The 18,538-nt window shown below is 39.5% G+C and overlaps 1 protein-coding gene across 5 annotated transcripts in view; it reads left to right on the plus strand.

Moving 5' to 3' along the window:
• MITF (melanocyte inducing transcription factor) overlaps positions 1 to 18,538 on the plus strand; it is a 225,472-nt gene that overhangs the window by 107,394 nt on the left and 99,540 nt on the right. The window contains exon 1 of one of the 5 annotated variants that reach the window (XM_030307228.2): positions 14,078 to 14,223. The exons of 2 other annotated variants lie outside the window; for them this stretch is intronic. In XM_030307228.2, coding sequence (XP_030163088.1) covers positions 14,168 to 14,223 — 56 coding nt within the window. In that variant the 5' untranslated portion in view covers positions 14,078 to 14,167. Of the gene's footprint in view, positions 1 to 14,077; positions 14,224 to 16,210; positions 16,256 to 18,538 lie in introns of those variants that run through there. 2 more of the 5 variants (XM_030307229.2, XM_030307230.2) reach the window with 2 other exon arrangements.

The following is an 18,538-nucleotide window of genomic DNA, read 5'->3' on the forward strand; positions in this document are numbered from 1 at the left end:
ATCACTTCTTCTGAATGTTCCATTTGCTTCCTTCCTGACCGACATTTGGCAATGCATCTCTATTTCATTTTATTGAGGAATGTATATGATTTTCCATAGAAAGGGATGATGGGTGCATGAAGGGTACTCTAGGCAAGAGGAACAACCCAAGCAAGAGTATGTAGCTAGGGTTAGAGAATTAGTATGTTTTATTTGCTTGGAAATTTTATATTGCTTGGAATACTTACAGTAGTTGAGACTAGAAAGGTAAAGTTGGCCTTGATTGCCTGCCTGCATTAGAAAATTGAACTTCATTTATTCGGTGTTGATGACACTTTAACTTTATTAAAACAGTTGCATAAAAATAGCAAGCCACGCTTTAGGAAGCGTTATCTAGTAGGTTGGTGTAGGGTACTTGGAGGGGAGTGGAGAGAATAACTTACCAGTTCAGGCCAGAACTGAATCACGGCAGAATAACCATGAGGGCAGAGGAGATGCAGTTTGGTGGCTGATGGGTTAGAAGTGGCAAGTGGCTGGACAGTGGAGGGTTAAGGGGGTAAAGACTAAAAGATACCTCTGACCTGGTGGTATGTTAGCCAGTTATGACAAGATTTACTGTTAGCCTTCTTAGTGAGGGACCTCTATTTGCTGTCTCTATTTCTTAACTTCCCATACACTTCATACTTTTTAATGTTTTGTTTCAAATTGTTGACTCCATCTAATCATTAATATGTCTAAAACCTATTGGTTTGGTAAAGAGCAATAAAATGAATAAACATGTACCCATTATATCTAAAGGCACAGAGCATTCTAGAAGTCTTATCTTTGAATTACAGCCTTCCCTTTACCCCCCACCAAGCTAACTGGTACCTTGAATTTTAGGCCAATCCCTCTCTTGATTTTCTTTCTTTCTTTTTTTTGTTTGTTTATTTTTGAGAGAGAGAGAGAGCGAGAGAGCAAGCCAGCATGCTCAAGTAGGGGAGGGGCAGAAAGATGGTGGGGGGGCGGTGGTGGACAGAGGATACGAATGGGCTCTGTGCTGACAGCAGAGAGCCCGATACGGGGCTAGATCTTGTGAACTGTGGGATCATGACCTGAGCTGAAGTTAGACCCTTAACCAGCAGAGCCACCCAGGTATCTCTCTCTTGATTTTCATTATAGTTTTACTGTCTCTTATCTGATGTTTAGCAGCATCCCTGTGCCCTGCTTGCTTAATGCCAGTAGCACGCACTTGCCTGTTTGTAACAGCTGAAAGTATCTCCAGACCTTGTCAAGTGCCCCCTGGGGACAAAATCATCCCCAGTTGAGAACCACTGCTCTCCAGTGTTAGGATTCAGTGAAATGGCATTGAGTTCCCAGGACTGACAGGAAAGAGCCATCATGTAACTTCCCTTACTTCCATCCTGCACCCTCCCAGCCCCAGGCTAGTGACTGTGGACAGTGGTACGTTCTTGTCTTTTGGTGCTGGACCTTCCCTGGTCCTGGAGGTCAGCCATTTCCTCTGCCAAGTGCTGGTGACTATTCTCCATATTCCCATGAACCAGAAGTCTACTTTATATCTACCTGCATCTCTCTTTGTCCGAATCCCTCTGCTCCTTGAGGGAGTCTTTATGGGCCTGATAAGATGCTTATTGCATTTCTTCCCAGCAAAAAAGCATGTAATTTGGAGATTGTCGTGAAAAAATATAATAAATATATATTAAAAAGTCAAAGTTAAAAGTGTCAATAAACTGAAAGATGCTCCTATTTTAAACACACATTTTATAGCATTATTGATAGTTTGATACTGATTTGGGCTTAGGCATTATGGAAAATATGCAGATTGGTAAAATGATGGGGCCTTTGATCTTTAAAATTAAAATCAGAGAAATTTAAGTGAAAATATATTTTGGTGGTACACAGCATTCCCATAAATCTGTGCCTGAAATTTTTTTTTTTTTTTTTTTTTTTAAGTACAACACAAACCTGTCCATGAATCCCAAAGCATTATAAAGTTGGCTCCATCTAGTGTGTGAAAGTATTATACAGCTAGGGGGGAAAATCTGTACTGGAAATCTCTTGGCACCTCATTATGAAATTAGAAAAAAACCAAATTAAAACGAAAGTGAACTGTAAGCTATATTTGTGCCCTAGGAGGTAACACAGGCAGAAGTGACCTTCACAGTGAGAGAGAAGTCGTTATATATTGAAGCATCAACATCAAGCATGCCTGACATTGTGTTCCAACCCAGCCTTGCCCTGCCCGCTACCCACCCCCCCATACCCACCACGTCCCCCCCCCCCCTTTTTTTTTTCTTTCTGGAGGTCTTGTTTACAGGCACGTGATGTGTCACTTCCATTGTGATGTTCTCAGTCCTACTTGGCCAGGTCCCCACTCTTCCTGTATGGAACCATATCTGAGAGTCATGCTCATTTTCGACTGTTCATTGAGCAGTTGGGGCTAGGCCCACTTCAGAACCCTACTTGATTCAGAACCCTACATGATTTTCTTTATCCCACTAAAATTCTTTGTAGCTGTCTGAGCTTTTCACTGCAGTAGAGTAGGTCCCTATTTCCAGGTTGTGTTTGATCTTGTTACCTCTGAAAGATTCTGGCACATTCTTCACTTCTTTCAGTCAGCGTTCCCCAAATTTTAGCCATTCTCATGCTAGCTTCATGACTTTTGCCCCCATTTACTACTGGGGCTTAAAAAAATTAAAAATGTATTTCAAAGGAAATGATATAATGGCAACCACAAGTGGAAGTACATATAAAATAAATGCAATAAAATTGAAAGAAAATTGTTAGATTCTTAAAGGTGTATTGTCTAAAAGTGTCTGAGCCTGAGGTCTGAGCATTTTTGGTTTACAAAGGGCAAGTGTTGAGAGCTTGAAGACATATTTGCATCAAACAGAGACTTTTCCTGGGATGAAAGAAATTTGAAAGGGCTTTTCTCACTGTGTAATTCTGTGGTTCTTTATTGTGGAGTCTGTGTGTCTCCATTTGAGATCATCTTGTGTCCCACACTTGGGCAAACTGCTCAAGTTTACCATCTTTGCCAAAGGAACTTCATAATTTTCCTCCTCGTTTCCCAAAGGACTTGTTTCCCCTAAAAAGGGGAATAATTTTTTTTGACTAATTCTTTTCTGAGCACTTCCTTCCTTCTTCTTCCATTAACAAGTATAAATTGTGCTGATATCTCACATTTTCTCACTCTCTTTTCCAACTAGATTAAGTTACTTGAGGACAAAAATTGTGTGTTTATGCTTCCTTCTAGCGAATACCATTCATTTAATTCATGCTTGGCATAAATATGGAGGGAAGCAGGCTTCATTCCTTTCTTTTCTTTCTTTTTTTTTTTTTAAGGTAAATCATGGTCAGAAGTGGTCCAAAAGATCACCATGGTCAATTAATTAATCATTTAGCTCATTGACAACTAGTTTTGGGGCACAATCTCTGGATCTGGAATGGTGCCGGGTTAAGAATGAGGAGGTGAACTTAACAGATCTGCTTTATGCCTTCATGGAATTCGGAATCTGGTGTGGGGGGTGGGGCAGAGACAACTAAAAAGGCCAGTGCAGTGCAGGCTTCTAATTATAGAATTAGTCTGCTTTTGTGATTGTTGGGTAGCTCACGTAAACTTGGAACAGAGAAGCATAAAGGAAGGCATGTGGGCCCTGGAGTTTCAAACCCCACATCTATACCTTATTAACACCCTTACTTTGGGCAGGCTGCTCACCTCTCTCCCTGTCCTTTAGTGTCTTTATTTAAATTAAAAGCGATGAAATACACATAAGGTGTGATATGCAAATACAAGGTATAGTTATCATTGTGACAATATGATAAATTCTATCCTCTCTCCTCCCTGCCCTTTTTAAAAATGAGATAGAAACATGATGTCATTTTTTTTCAAATAATTCAAATTTCCTGTCTGGCACACTTGTAAATGAAAATATATTGATCTTCCATCCAGCATTAGAAAGCAAGCATCCTTGTTAATGGGAATATCATTGTGGATAGTGCTTAAAGATGGCAAAGCCACACAATTTTCAAACTGTGTTTAAATTAATAAGTGATTTGAGCATTCAGAGGCACTCCAAAACATTTCTCTCTTCAGGCTCTACAGTCCCTGATACCAGTGTTTTATGTCAAGGATATCCAACAGTGCCTGGGACAAAGAAGGTGCTCAAAAAAATGTTTGGTGAATTTTTACCAGAATCCAGTTCCTGGGCCTCCCATAGATAGAAATGAGAACAGATCCAAAAGTCAAGGCTTTATTGGAGCTACAGCTGGAGCTGAAGGGAATTACAGCACCCAAAAGAGTAGTCAGGTTGGCCTCCCTGAACAGAGAGGAGAGGCCCCCTTATACCGAGAATGCACCTCTCAGGTTGCCTCTCTGGTCCAATAGGTTGAGGAGGTAAAGGGAAAAAAGTGGTGCCTCCTCCTGATTGGTTGGAATGGCCTCATCCTGACTGGTCCATATTGGCAGGTAAGTCAGGCAGCTCATCGGAGATTTTTGGAGCCTGGGTCCTCTGCTTTAAGCCTGGCATGTATATGGGGCCGCATCCTTGGCCACATCCTGGTTCTGCTCTGTGAGAGACCTCGTTTAACAATAACAGCCCACAGAAAGTGTCCCAGGTGCTTGTTTTTTACTTGGGGCTTGTTCCTAACTGTTAGAAGGAGTGAGTTTGAATGAGAATATGTTGATTTTTCTTATTTTTTTTATTCATGATTTAGTTTGCATCTCTTAAAAATGAAAAAAAAAAGTTATTTGATATTAGAAGCCAGATAAGCCTGAATAAGAATGGTTATTGTTATCCGCATCTGCTTTGCCATTATGCCTGTAATACCTGGCAGGTAATTAATACTTAGTAAATATTAAAGTTAGGTAGCTTTGTTGGCACTATCTCTTTTTTAAAGGACACATGGCTGAATATTTTAAAGCAAAGATTTAATTTTTCCTTTTTGTTAGTTTATGGCAGTGTTACTTGAAATTACACAGGCCATTAATTTAAAATATTGGTTATTTTAACATTTTACTATCCACATAAATATACACTTTGATTATAGGCAAGACTCCCTAGGGTGTAAATTAGGTACAGAACGCTAATATGTATCGAGTTTATTATGATTGATTGGATTTAATCAACAGACAGGAAGGATTTATGTGCAAATATTATTTTTCTCATTTTAAATCCTGTTTGCTCAGCATAACTGAAACAGGATGTCATTAGAATAAGAGTCAGTACTGAGATGCTTTAGAAGTTTGGGAAATTTGACTAGTAACACAAATTTAACGTAAGGTGATCTATTGAACACAAAGAGGTTGTTTGGTATAGTTTTGCTTATTTAAATATATGATTTCCTGCTTGACCTCTGGGTATATTTATATAGTAAAAATACAAGTTAAAAACATAAATGACATACTGCGTCAGAGCAGAGGGTTCCCTGGGCTAGAATTTTTTGCCTGTAGCTAAGACAGCCATTGAAAAGGCATAGTTAGTTGTCCACTATCACAAGTTACAGATTATCAACTTTTAGTTTTTGGTTTTTTATTATGAATGTATAATTCACAAATATCCCTCTGGACCTTTCCTGACCTGATATATATTGAGGATCTGTGTAATCTCTTCAAATAACAGTTTTCAAAAGTATCTTCACTATTGCCTCCAAATGGTAACTTTTATTTGCCATGGTGTTGAGGCTCTCAAGGCTAACTTTTTATTCCCTATAGTATTTTGAAATCAAGTACCTATATATATAGAGAGAGAGAGTGAAAGAGAAAGAGAGAGAGTGAGCAAGCACTCAGGGGAGGGGCAGAGAGAGAGGGAGAGAGAGAATCCCAAGCAGGCTTCGTGCTGTCAGTACAGAGCCTGACATGGGACTTGATCTCACGAACAATGAAATCATGACCTGAGCCAAAATCCAGAGTCAGACACTCAAAACTGACTGAGCCACCCAGGTGACCCGAGTGCGGTTTTTTTTTTTGTTTTGTTTTGTTTTTTTTGAGGCACTGTGCTAAGTATTTGCCTTATTAATTACTTCATTTAATTATCACGTTAATCCATCAAATAGGTAATATTCATGCCCCATTTTACAGATGCAGATTTTGAGACTCAGAAATTGAATGACTTGCCCTAGGTAAAATAATGAGATGAACACAGTGTGTGTGTGTGTGTGTGTGTGTGTGTGTGTGTGTGTGTGCACTTTACATGCACCACTACACTATTTTGTCTCTGATTGAAAAGTGGTTCTGTTTGTACCTCTAGGGGAGACATCTCAGTTACTCGTTTATTCATAAAATAGTGGCCTCTCAGAGGTTTGCTGCCTACTGATTGAAACCACTTTTCTGGGTCCTTACCACATCTTGTACAGATTGGGAGTTTTTGTACCTCACTCTTGACTTCCATACCACCTTCCACCATAGCGTGATTGTGTACAAGAAACAGTCTATCTCTACCTTCAACTCAGGTTTTGGAATCCAAGTACTAAAATTACATGAGTAGATGAGAAAGTTTAGCTGACGAAATATCCATCCCTTTCTTACCTTCGTGCCCTTTTCCAGCTCCTCTTTGGACCATAAGGGATTTAGGTGGTTCTTCGAGTTGTTCGTGCCCTGATACCTCTTTCAGAGATGGTAGGTTGGGAAGGATAGATTCCTTCACTTCAGCAGCTGCAGTGGTCTGTGGAGGCCATTTCTAATAGATTCTGTTGCTTTAAAATATTTTAATACCTTGACTCTTGCTGTGAAGAAGAAAGAATCTGAAGTCTTAGATGATGAGGATGATGGTGGTCGTGGTAACGCATTCCTGCTTCAGTCCTCAACACCCTTAAGAGGATGGCAAAGACATCCTATGGGCTCATTTGCTCTCCAGTCTTTAATTATTTCCAAAAAGTGACTACAATAAAAGAGAAGTCCACATTTTTCTTTTTAAATGAGTTAGGCGTTAAACACTATGGTGAGAGAAAAATACCATGGCTTTAAACTCCTGAAGTGGAAAATTTTATTTATCATGAAGTCACATCATAAATAACTTTGGGCCCCCACAATGACGACAGCCTTATCTTTTCCTGTTTATTTCCCCAGATAAAGGAAAGTAAATTGCAGTTTTACTAAATTTCTCGTTTGAAGAAATGCCAATCAAAGTGGCATAATCTCATCAGTGTTTGTCTCTCCAGCTCCTTGTTGTCTCATGAACTTGGCCTGTATTGTAGATTGTGATCTGCTTATTGCAAAATACCCCAAATAACAAAGAAACAGTCTCTGAATCTCAGTTAGTGCAAGAACCAGTGTTTCTTTTGAAGTGAACCCTAAGAGAATCTCAGAAAGCTCAATATAAAATTAATCTGTTATATTGATTATTATATTCAATGAAAGGCCAAACTGTTACTTCATGTATCTCTCCCTTCGTTAATTGCTTAAAAACTGACTTCACACAACATTTGAGATGCCTCTTTGCCAATTATATTTTTATTCTCAGGACAGGTTTTTCTAAATGGTCTTTAAAAAATTAATTTTTCGTTCCAGATGTTTGCATAAGCATTTAAACTGTTCTTTAATAATGTCGGAGTGAGCCTAAATCAAGTTTACCTGGGGTCATCTTGGTCCCATCTGCTTTTCCTTGTTGCAACCTTAAAAGGCTTCTTTGTGTACCAGGTACAGTGAGCCGTCTTTCAGAAGATGCTGGACCATCATTTTTACAGTGAGATCTGTTCTTGGTAGTAGAAGAAAATAGAAACAGGATGAAAGAGATCATCGTGATTGAATGGTACTGAACAGTTATTTCTGCAGATAGGTGGTCATTAAAAATTGCCTTCAGTCAGGCTGTGAGGGCTTCAAATTAGAACTGCTGGACCCCTTTCTTGTCACTTTGTATCTCAGTACTTACTCATGAAGGTCAATTGTGTTCAGCGACTTAAAGTTTCCAAACATAGTATATAATTGTGCTTCCCATTCATGCCTGTTGATGCTCCCTTTCTAATTAATTAAATGCTGTGAGATTGTTCTGTGGAGGGGCCTTTGTTACTGATCTTTTTTAATGTTGTTGTTCGTCTGTCCATTCTTCTTTCCACCCATCCAGCCATCCAGCTAGCAAATATTTATTGAACACTTAATCTGTGCCAGGCACTGAGAATAAAATAAATACAAAGGACCCTGCCTTCAAGGACAGAAGACAATTAGACAAATAAAATGATCATACCTGGAGAGGGGGGTGGTGGGGGTGGCGGGGGGGACTTCTCTGAGGGAAAAATGTCACGCCTGTAAAGCCCTCCTCTGGAAGGTGAAGAGGAGCCCGCTGGCGGTGGGTGGGGGGGGTCTCTGGAGGAGGCCGAGGAGAACACCTGGCATGCGTCCCCTCAACCCAGTATTATGACAGCACGGGTATGGGAGTTTGGGTTTCTGTGGTGTGAACCCCTGAAGAACAGAGTCCCTGGCTTCCTCACTGCTGTCTTGCACACGGCCCTGAGAAGACACCTCGCACATGCTGGGCCAATGTTTGCACTGCAGGGGCCTTTCAGTGCCTCGGACTTTTCCCAGAATGGGGCATAATGATGTGTGGGGAGAAGGGGGCGTGTGTTCTTTACTCTTGAGAGATTTTTGAGTTTCATCATCACACTCACGGTACTCTTTAATTACCTCATAATAAGGCTTTCACTGAACGTTCGTTCAAAGTATGTCCATAATTCCAAGTGGATGTTTTAAAGGAGTAAGCTCTACAAGTAGAAACTTCTCTATTCAACAAACAAAGGGTGCTCACCTTCTGGGGTATTTTCTTGCCACTCTTCGATAGTTTACATAGAATATATTATACATATATATGTTATAATATATTATATGTTAGTGGTTCCTGGGCCTGACTTCACATTGGACTTTTATGAGATTTTTTTTTTAAACACACAGAATTCCAAACTCACCTGCTAGAGTCTCATTCAGTCATTTGTTTCGGGAAAGATCCCTGACATTAAATGCTCCTGTGTTGATGTTGAGGGAATAGCAGGGGAGAAGAGTCCCCAGGCGCTTGTGATAGGAGTACAGGCTCAGGAACTATTGGCTGGGATCATACTGAAACATTTGAAGAGAAGGTACATGCTTCCTAAATTGGCTGTGGGGGGTAGATCATGCATCAGTATAATGCTGGGCACACAATGATCCCTCAGCTCTTAACTGTCTGAGGCCAGTGAATAGTAGAAGTGTGAGTTTCCTAAAAACAGCAATGACTATCAAAAGAAAAGACAGAAGAAAATGGTGTGCTGTGGGAGCAATAAAACATTTGATATCCAAGTAAAGTAAGAATTCTGACAGCGATAAGGGTTCTACTTTTCCTCCGCTGAGTTTTGGACAGGGTAACAAGTAAAACCTCTTATCTCTTCTCTCACCCATTCAAAGTGGTGATTGGATTTTTCCTTCCAAAAAGATTCCAAGGCCCAAATTTAGCATCTAAAGGAAAATTTGACTGTCACTTGGATGGTTGATACTTTTAAGTTCCATTTTAGTTAAGGTCATCTTTGTAAAGGTCAGTAAGAATTCTGATGACTCTAGTTTTTTTTGCTGAAATTTGGGGCAGGGAGTAGTAATTAAGATTTGAAATGCACTGGAATACAGGTAATATTTTTACTCTGCATTTGGTGTCTTGTGTTTTTTAAATATTCTTTTTCCTTTTTCTCCACTTGCATTTCTTTGTGTTTAAATTTAGGGTTTATGTGTGTGTGTGTGTGTGTGTGTGTGTGTGTGTGTGTGTGTATGTGTATGTATGTGTATATAATATATATATGTATATATATATGCATAAACATATGTATATGCAGTTGGGATACTCATCTGGATAATACAGATGTGCACAAGAGAGTTATTTTCATGTTATAGATTAATGCATTTTAAAGATTTTTTTTTAAGTAACTTTTTAAAAAAAATTTTTAGTTTTAGTGAGAGTGCGAGTGGGGGGGAAGGGTAGAGGGAGAGAGGAAGAATCTCAAGTAGGTGCCACAGAATTGAATCTCAGCACGGAGCCCAACGCAGGGTTTGATCCCATTGCCCTGGGATCATGACCTAAGCTGAAATCAAGAGAGGGATGCTCAACCGACTGAGCCAGCCACGGACCCCCATTTTAAAGATATTTATTGAACATCAACCACAGACGAGTATATTCCACTAGGTTGTAGGGATACAATGGTGAACAAAAAAGACAAGGTTCCTGCTCCTCTGAGACATTTGTTGAACAATGGGGTGACACCTTGAGGACTGGTATTTTATTTTATTTTTAAATTTGTAATTGAAGTGTAGGTGACATACAGTATTATATTAGTTTCAGGTGTACAACATAGTGAAATGACAAATACATTGCAGAACACTCACCATGATAAGTGTACTTACTGTCACTGGACAAAGTTATTACAGTGTTACTGACTGTATGCCCTTTGCTGCACTTTCTGTACCCATGCCTTATTTATTTTATAACTGGAGGTTTAATCTCTTCAACTCTTTTGCCTATCCTCCCACCCGTCTCCCCTCTGGCAACCACCAGTTTGTTTTCTTGTATTTATGAGTCTGTTTCTTTGTGTTTGTTTGTTCGTTTGTCTTCCAGATTCCATATGTAAGTGAAATTATATGGTATTTGTCTTTCTCCTGCTTATTTCACTTAGCATAATACCCTTCAGGTCCATCCATATTGTCACAAGTGGCAAGATTTCATTTTTCTTTATGGCTGAGTAATACTCCATTGTGTGTATATATACACCTCTTTATCCATTCATCTATCATTAGACACTTAGGGTTTCATATCTTGGCTATTGTAAATAATGCTGCAATAAACGTAGGGGGACATCTATCTTGAATTGGTGTTTTGTTTTCTTCCGGTAGATACCCAGAAGAGGAATTACTGGATCATATAGCAGCTCTCTTGTTAATATTTTGAGGAACCTTTATACTCTTTTCCATAGTGGCTGTACCAATTTACATTCCCACCAACAGTGCCTGAGGGTTCCTGTTTTTTTCACATCCTTGCCAATACTTGTCATTTCTTGTCTTCTTTATACTAGCTGTTCTGACATGTGTGAGGTGGTATCTCTTTGTGGTTCTGATTTGCATTTTCCTGATGAGGAGTGATGTTGAGCCTCTTCTCATGTGTCTGTTGGCCATCTGCATGGCTTCTTTGGAAAAACGTTTATTCGAGACCTCTGACCCTTTTTTTATTCAGGTGTGTATGTGTGTGTGTGAAGCAGATAGGTATTTTAGTATTGGGGAAATGTATGTAATATTTCATAAATTTTGTACATGGCAGCATATGTACACATTTAAGTCAAACTTTACTCCATTTGCTGGTGGGTATTTCAATGCTGTGGCCAAGAACACTGGCGTAATATAGATCTTTCTAAAGTACCATGAATAGTTGAACACATGCCCCTTAAAAGTAATTTTATTTAAACACTTATGTAAACAGTCAATGGACAGCCTTCTTGGGGGTGGTGGATTATCTGGGATGAAAGGTCAGGCGATGTCATTGGCTGAACGTGCCAGGGGAGCATTTGGCACCACTTTGTGTCCCTGATGGAATGGCTGGAATTGATACCATTGGTTTCATGGTCAACATTTGAGATCTCATGGAGGGTACAAATTTTCCCTGTGTGTAAGCATGTAATAAATCAGGGTTTCAGTTCTAAAACTTACCCGGTACCTTGTAACTTAATGCACTTTCAAATAGTGCCCGAAGTAAGAGGGAGTCCAGCTCAGTCTTTTTAAAGATAATCTAGCTATCCCTTAAAGTTCCAGATACAGTGATTTCCTACCCTTTCTATTTTCATTCATCTTCTACTTTCTCTTTTTTTTTTTTTTTTTTTTTTTTTTGCTATGTTCGTTTTACTTTGGTTCTCTAGGTCGGTCAATGTGAATCAAGGATAACAGCCCTAACCATCATCATAACCATAACAGCTGTTTTTTAATTGAGAGCTTACTATATGTCAGAGAGTAACACATCACTGTATTATATTCTTCAGTTCTAACAGCATCCTGTGGGATAGGCACTTATCATTTGCCTTTCTCAGGGGAAGAATCTGGGGCATGGTAAGTTTGGTAAATTTGGACAAGGTCACAGACTTAATAAGTGGTGGAATTTCAGCCTGGATAAGTTGACACCAGAACCTTTGTACTTTATTTTTATGACATTTTGTGACAGAGGTAGGAGAAGAGAGGTTGGGTAGGTTAGTGTGTATGTGTGTGTGTGTGGGGGGGGGGTTGGATAGTATAGCATCTTTCTCCTCTGTTTACCCCAGCACCCAGCACAACACCTGGTGTGTAGGAAGTACTCAATAACTATAGTTAGTGAATGCAATTATATTACATTAGGGACCTGGATTCCCTACCCTACCCTACCCCAAGTCTTTTTATTGGTCTTTAGTTTTGTCAGTACTCTGTTCACTATTCTGAACTTCTCTTCACCTTTCTACCCTCGGTGCTCTCTCATCCCCCATGAACTATCATCATGTCCTACTAGGACCATTTCAGTAGCCAATCTTGGCTCTCTTTTAGCTGAGTCTCAACATAGCAGCTAGAGGGAACTTTCTAAAACTCAAATCTGAGCCCTTTGCTCCTCTGCATATAGTCTCTCCATGGTTTCCTGTTCATCTTGGATCAAAATCAACTCCTTCTCCCTGTCCTATCAGATCCCGTGTGGTCTGGCCCAGGTCATTGCTTTGGTTTCATGGACACCATGCTTTTCCCTCCCTCTCTGTCCTCCCAACTATAGTGGATCATTCTTGTAATTCCCACCTCAGGATTCTTGCACGTATATATTATTACCACTGCTCAGAAGACTCTTCTTCCATGCTCTCCTTCCCCCCGAGAGGCTACCCCTACTGAGATCTCAGCACAGAGGTCCCTGCCCAAGAGAAGTCTTTTCTGACCCTTACATTTTAAGCCTTTCCAGCTCCCTGTAGAAGTTATTACATGTAGCATTATCTGACAGTGTGATTATTTAATATGTGTGTCCCACTAGCCCATAAACTCCAAGAGTTTACACAGTGCCTGGGACATAGTAGGTGTCCCCTAAATATTTATTAAATAAAAGAGTGAATGAATGAACAAATGAGTAAAGAATAAAAAGAACTAGCAATAGCCTGCCTGAGACTCCCGACTAGAGCTTTCCTATTATTAAAGGGAGGTGAAAACAAAGATAATTTCATTACATCATGGAATTCACGCTTGATTATGGCTTGTAGAGAATGCATTGTTTTCCCATCATTTACTTTGGAGATAAACTCTTAGGCACAGAGAGGTGAAGTAACTTGCCCAGGGCACACAGCTAACTGGTGTCACATGTCTTCGTTCTGACCTTTGAATGGTGTGTGGAGAGAAACATACATATTTTCATAACTCTCCAGCCCTCTGGTGTGCTGAGTCTGTAGGATTTCCATTAATATTTGGTAATATTGATGTTGTCATGTTGGAATTTTAAGAACGTCTTTTGAGAACGTGTGTTGTTATTTTTATTTCTTCTTGTACACCAATGCTTCCAGAATTAATTGGGTGACAGTCTAAGAATACACAGATATATGGCCTGAAGATGTGTATGTCCTAAAAGATGGTGTCCACAATTAGAAGCAGCTTGTGTTTGGCTCCCACCAGGACTTGGTAGGGACAACCCTCATCCGCTTGGGGTCTGAGGGTGAGGAAGTCTGTCTGGATCTCTAGCCTGCTAGTAGGAGAGCATGTGCGATTATCAGATCCAGTTCCAAAAATGCCCGAGATGTCTCAAACTGAGAAGGGACGCAAGCAATACTACAGCCCTCCTAAATTCTGAGACTCCGTTAAGTGTTAAAAATTCCCCGGGATGTGAAATTACTCCCTTTCAAGTTCTCCACTAACTAACGCGCAGCCGCTGCAAACCTCAGCCGGTACCTGCAATCTGGAAGGCTAAGAGAGAGCATCCTGAGGTGCTCGCCTGGCTGCTGGGTAAAGTGTTGGCCTGCCTGGGTCCTTGCATCGCCCCTTCAGCAGTGTGAGGCAGCATTTTTGTCCTGCAGGTACAGTAGGTACTGGATTAAACAGGTCTGCTGTTGAAGACAGACACCAGGCACCGTTCTAGCACGAGCTGTGTTTGGATTGGAGTTTCCAGGGCCTTATCAGGAGCCACCCCTAGTGACACAGCCAGTGCCAGAACTAACTTTGACTTTCACTCTTCGCCAAGGGCTTGAAGAGCACCTTAAAGGAAAAAAGATGGAGGCGCTTAGAGTTCAGATGTTCATGCCTTGCTCCTTTGAAAGCTTATATCTGTAAGTGAAGTTTTATTCTGGAAATAATCCCGGGACCACTTAACAGGAGCGATTTTTTTTTTTTTTTTTTTTTTTTTAAGGGGGAGGCTAGAGAACGGGAAGGTTTTATTGGGAGTTAAAAATACTGGAACTGTTACTTTGTTACTGTGGCTTTAATCAGCTTCAGCTGTAGCCTCTAATATGCGGCCAGGACAAGGATAACAACTAATTTGTTGGTGGGGGGGGGGGTGGAAATGCTGGCCCATTAGCTTTGTCTTGTTTAAAATTGAATGTCGGTCTTCAATTAATAATGCCAAAAAAAAAAAAAAAATGACCGCTTGAACAATCCGAGAACAGAGCTTGATTTATGATTATGGGGTAGGTTGCAGCTCAGCTTCGTCATGAATAAAAAAGGATTTTCTTCAGGAAAACGAGTGTCCCTAGCAGTAGCATTTGTCAAAATTGCCTTATTGCAAACCCTTTGGATTTTTTGCTTTCTCCTTTTTTTTTTTTTTAAACCTTACTGTGGAACAGTAGCAGTTGCATTTATAAACATCTCGTTTGCATTTCTGTATATTGATTTCTTTTTCTCTTTGAGAGGAAAACAAAACATCCAAACATCAGAGTCATCTGCCTGGCGTGTAAGTGTAGAACAAATTTGAAATGGGCAGTTTCAAACAAATACTAAAAAAGAGAAAGACTAAGTAGATGATAGCGCCCCCCCCAACCCCCTTTAACATTTACTTTCAATGTTAGATGATAAGATTTGAAAACAATACTAAAAGCTGTGTCCCTAAGTGAATAGGCATTCAAGCAAATCAACTTATGCAAAAGCCACCTTTGGAGCTTAATAATTATTTACTGAACGTTCCTGGGTCATGAGAGAGGTTGTGATTAAGTCAGAAAAGCATTATGTTCAGCAGCTTGTGAAGGTGTGTTTAAAGACGACAAGAATAGTGGAAAAATACTAAATGTAGCAGAACTATTTTTAGAATTTGATTCTTAAAAAATGAATCCCCACAAATTGAAGCGCAGTTAGAGTTCATTGTGTTTAGTAGGTACATCTTTAGAATTTCTTATAGTAGCTTTTAAAATGATTTCTAATTTTTTTGCGTGATTTTTGCTGTATTGAGTTTGCTTTCACTTGTATTTTTCATTCTGTAGGTCATAAAAACAGTTTAATGACTTATTTCTTTGAAAAAAATGACCATTTTATGGACAAAGTTTATGTATATTAATTATGTATTTAAAATGTCATTATGCTAGAAATGTTATAAATTTCTTCCTTGCAAAGCAGATAATAGTTAGGGAGATGATGTCTGCTCTTTGTGATTCATAACCCCACAAGAATGTACTCTGTAACTTACTAATTTTTTTAATATTAATTTAATGCAAATTAACAGATGACATGAAAGGATAAAACATGCCATTCTGATGCAGCCTAAGGACAGTGATGATGTCACCCTTGAATTTACACCAAAATTAATTCGTACAACTGCTTTTGCTTAATTGATTTTGAATTTCTTTTTCTGGTTAAAGAAAATACTCACCATAGGAGCATACTTCCCTTCTAAACTCTCAGAATGAAATTCTTAGCACACATCTTTGACAAAACTGTTCACTGAGCTGTTGCCTATTAACTTCTTTGTGCCTGTTCTTTTAGGGAGGGCACATGCTGTGAATTAATTGTTTCTTTTGTATTTTCCTCTAGGAAAGCAAAAGAACACCATAGCAGAAGGCAACATTCTAAGAGTTTTGGCTTCCTAGAAAATAACTTGTCAGTTTTTACTAGTTTTGAGATTTTAAGAAGATGCTGAGGATACCAAATCAAGAATTAAAACATAGAATAGTGTAACTTGTACTTATGGCCCACGTGGTGTGCCGGCCACCATTCTAACCCATATTAACACATTTGATTCTCATAATTGCTCTCTACCTAAGGTACTGTTTTCTCCTTCCATTTTGCAGATGAGAAAATTGAGGTTTGGGCAGGAGAAAAATCCTGCCCATGTCCTGTAACTGAGACATGATAGAGCCACATTTTCACCCTTAGGTATGCTGACTCCAGGACTTCTGCTCTTTTCTGTTATGTTTTATGGATTTTCATTTAAGATACTGAATGAATTGATGTTTCCTCCTCTGCCTTTTTACGGAGTGGTTTTCCGCAACGCACAGATTTCTGAATTACTCCAGCCATTCCTCATTTGAGCTTTTGAGGGGGGACATACCTAGTCTAGTGCCACAGTATTTGTCTTTCAAATGTATTTCCTTGTATCCAGTTCACTATTGACAATAATTATAAGGCAACTATTTGGGGCAAGAGATCTACAAAATATATACATCATTTATAGGATCTGTTCTGACTTGAGAAATCTGAAAATGTAGAAGGAAAGTTTGGCTTAGAATTAAGGAAATGCAGTAGGAGTCCAGAGCTCTTGGGAAAAATATATTCTCTGTCACTGGATGATTCAAGCAAATGATTTGACTAAAAGGTCTTCTGACACTAAGATTCTAATATTATCTGATTTTAAGAGGTGGAGTATTTGTTAGGATAGAGCCACCACATTTATTCACTAAACAGGCATTTATTTGATCCTACTGTGTGCCAAGTATTCTTCTGGGTGCTAGGGAATCTATATGTGAATAAAACATAAAACAAAAATCCTGTCCTCAATGGAGACCGGGTCATGAAGGACTATGCACATTTCAGCTCCATTCTTAAGTCTGGGCCTCATCTTTGCAGTTCAGAGTGACTGCTGGACCTCCAACCATTACAGCCAAAGTCTAGGAGACGTGATGGCAGAACTTAGACGTGAAGCTAAACTAACCAAGTTCCTGGAAAGCTGGGTAATGTTGTGAGTGGCACTGTACCAGCTAAAACGAGGAGAAAATAGGAAAATGGATATTGGATTGTTTGAGTTATAGATTTTAGGCCAAAACTTTATTTTTTCCAGAATGACTGATATTTCCTAAATGTCACAAACACCAGGTGTGGTACTGCAGGGCACATCAAACTGGGCTTAATCAAAAATGGAGGTTGGTCTTTGCAAACGAGTATCCGATGTTCAGGGTTTTCAGGGCTTCACAGGTCATTCGATTCATTTGCTCAGTGTCATCCAATGCTGGCTCCTTCTTTGCATTTCCTTCTTCTCTGTCCTTTCTTCCTTCAGTCCACATTACTGTTTCAACTAGTTTGGCTTTCTTTTCAGTTGGTCCAGGAACTTCCAGACTTAATCTCACCATCTTTCCAAATCTTTGCATAAAGAGAGTTCTTTTACCCTAGTAGTTATAGTCCAAAGCATAGGACTGACTCTTGCTGGACCACTTTGGAGCACAGGCCCATGTGATGGATATGCTGATTGGCCAATCCTGGGTTGTGTTTCTATACCTGGAGTCAGCAGCAGCGTTATAACCTCATGAACTGAAAGTGAGGAGGCTGGTCCTTCAAGATGAAATCAGGGTGTATCACCAAAGAAGTGGGGCAAGATGCTGGGCTGCTCATGAGGCCATCACTTGTCCTTTGGTCTGGATTTCCACACAGTATTGCAGACTTCCCATGTTGGGAAGGTATGTCCTAGGCATGCATAAAGAAAGTTCTTCCTTTTAAAATACTGCAGGTGGAGTGTCATGTCATGCCATCTCAATTATTTGCACCTTACAGGGGATGAGTCGTTCAGAGCATTTTAAAACATGGCAGCTAGGCACGAATGGGATTCCACAGTTGGACAGAGTAAGCAAGAATTGTAGAGTGTGGCCTAGTGGAAGGGAGCTTGATATGAAAGACAGAGAGCTTCAGTGTGCAGCATCTTAACATTATAGGTTTTATAACCTTTTGATGGCCTGGCTCTCAGAGGCACTTTCCTGTAGGGAATTGAGGGCTAAGAGTATGCCAGCCCGTAGTGGCATCTGTGGAAGATGGAGAACAGTTGTGGTCATAAAATGAGGAAATGGCATCCTCATATCCCTGGTTGAAAATATCGTTTAGTAAGAGTTGACATTCTCCTTACAGAGTGTACTGAAGTGAGAAACTCTGCGAGTGGTGAAAATAACCAACTTAAAAAAAATCTGATGATGAAATTGCCTGGAAGAACACTGGTCATATATTACTGAAGTCTCTTAAACATTTTTGGTAATCCTTCCTATTTAAAGAATTTTTTTTTCAGGCAAGGGCTTGCAACATATTTTTATTTTATTTATAAATTATAAACATGTCAATAATGTTTATATGTTAAGTACATTATTTACATTATAACTATATTACATTATTTACATGTGCCATATTGTAATGGTATAGGTATTACATTGTACAACATGTACAAAAAGAGAAAATAAAAGT

Source organism: Lynx canadensis, chromosome A2, assembly GCF_007474595.2.
Source record: "Lynx canadensis isolate LIC74 chromosome A2, mLynCan4.pri.v2, whole genome shotgun sequence".
In the NCBI taxonomy this organism is placed as follows: Eukaryota; Metazoa; Chordata; class Mammalia; order Carnivora; family Felidae; genus Lynx; species Lynx canadensis.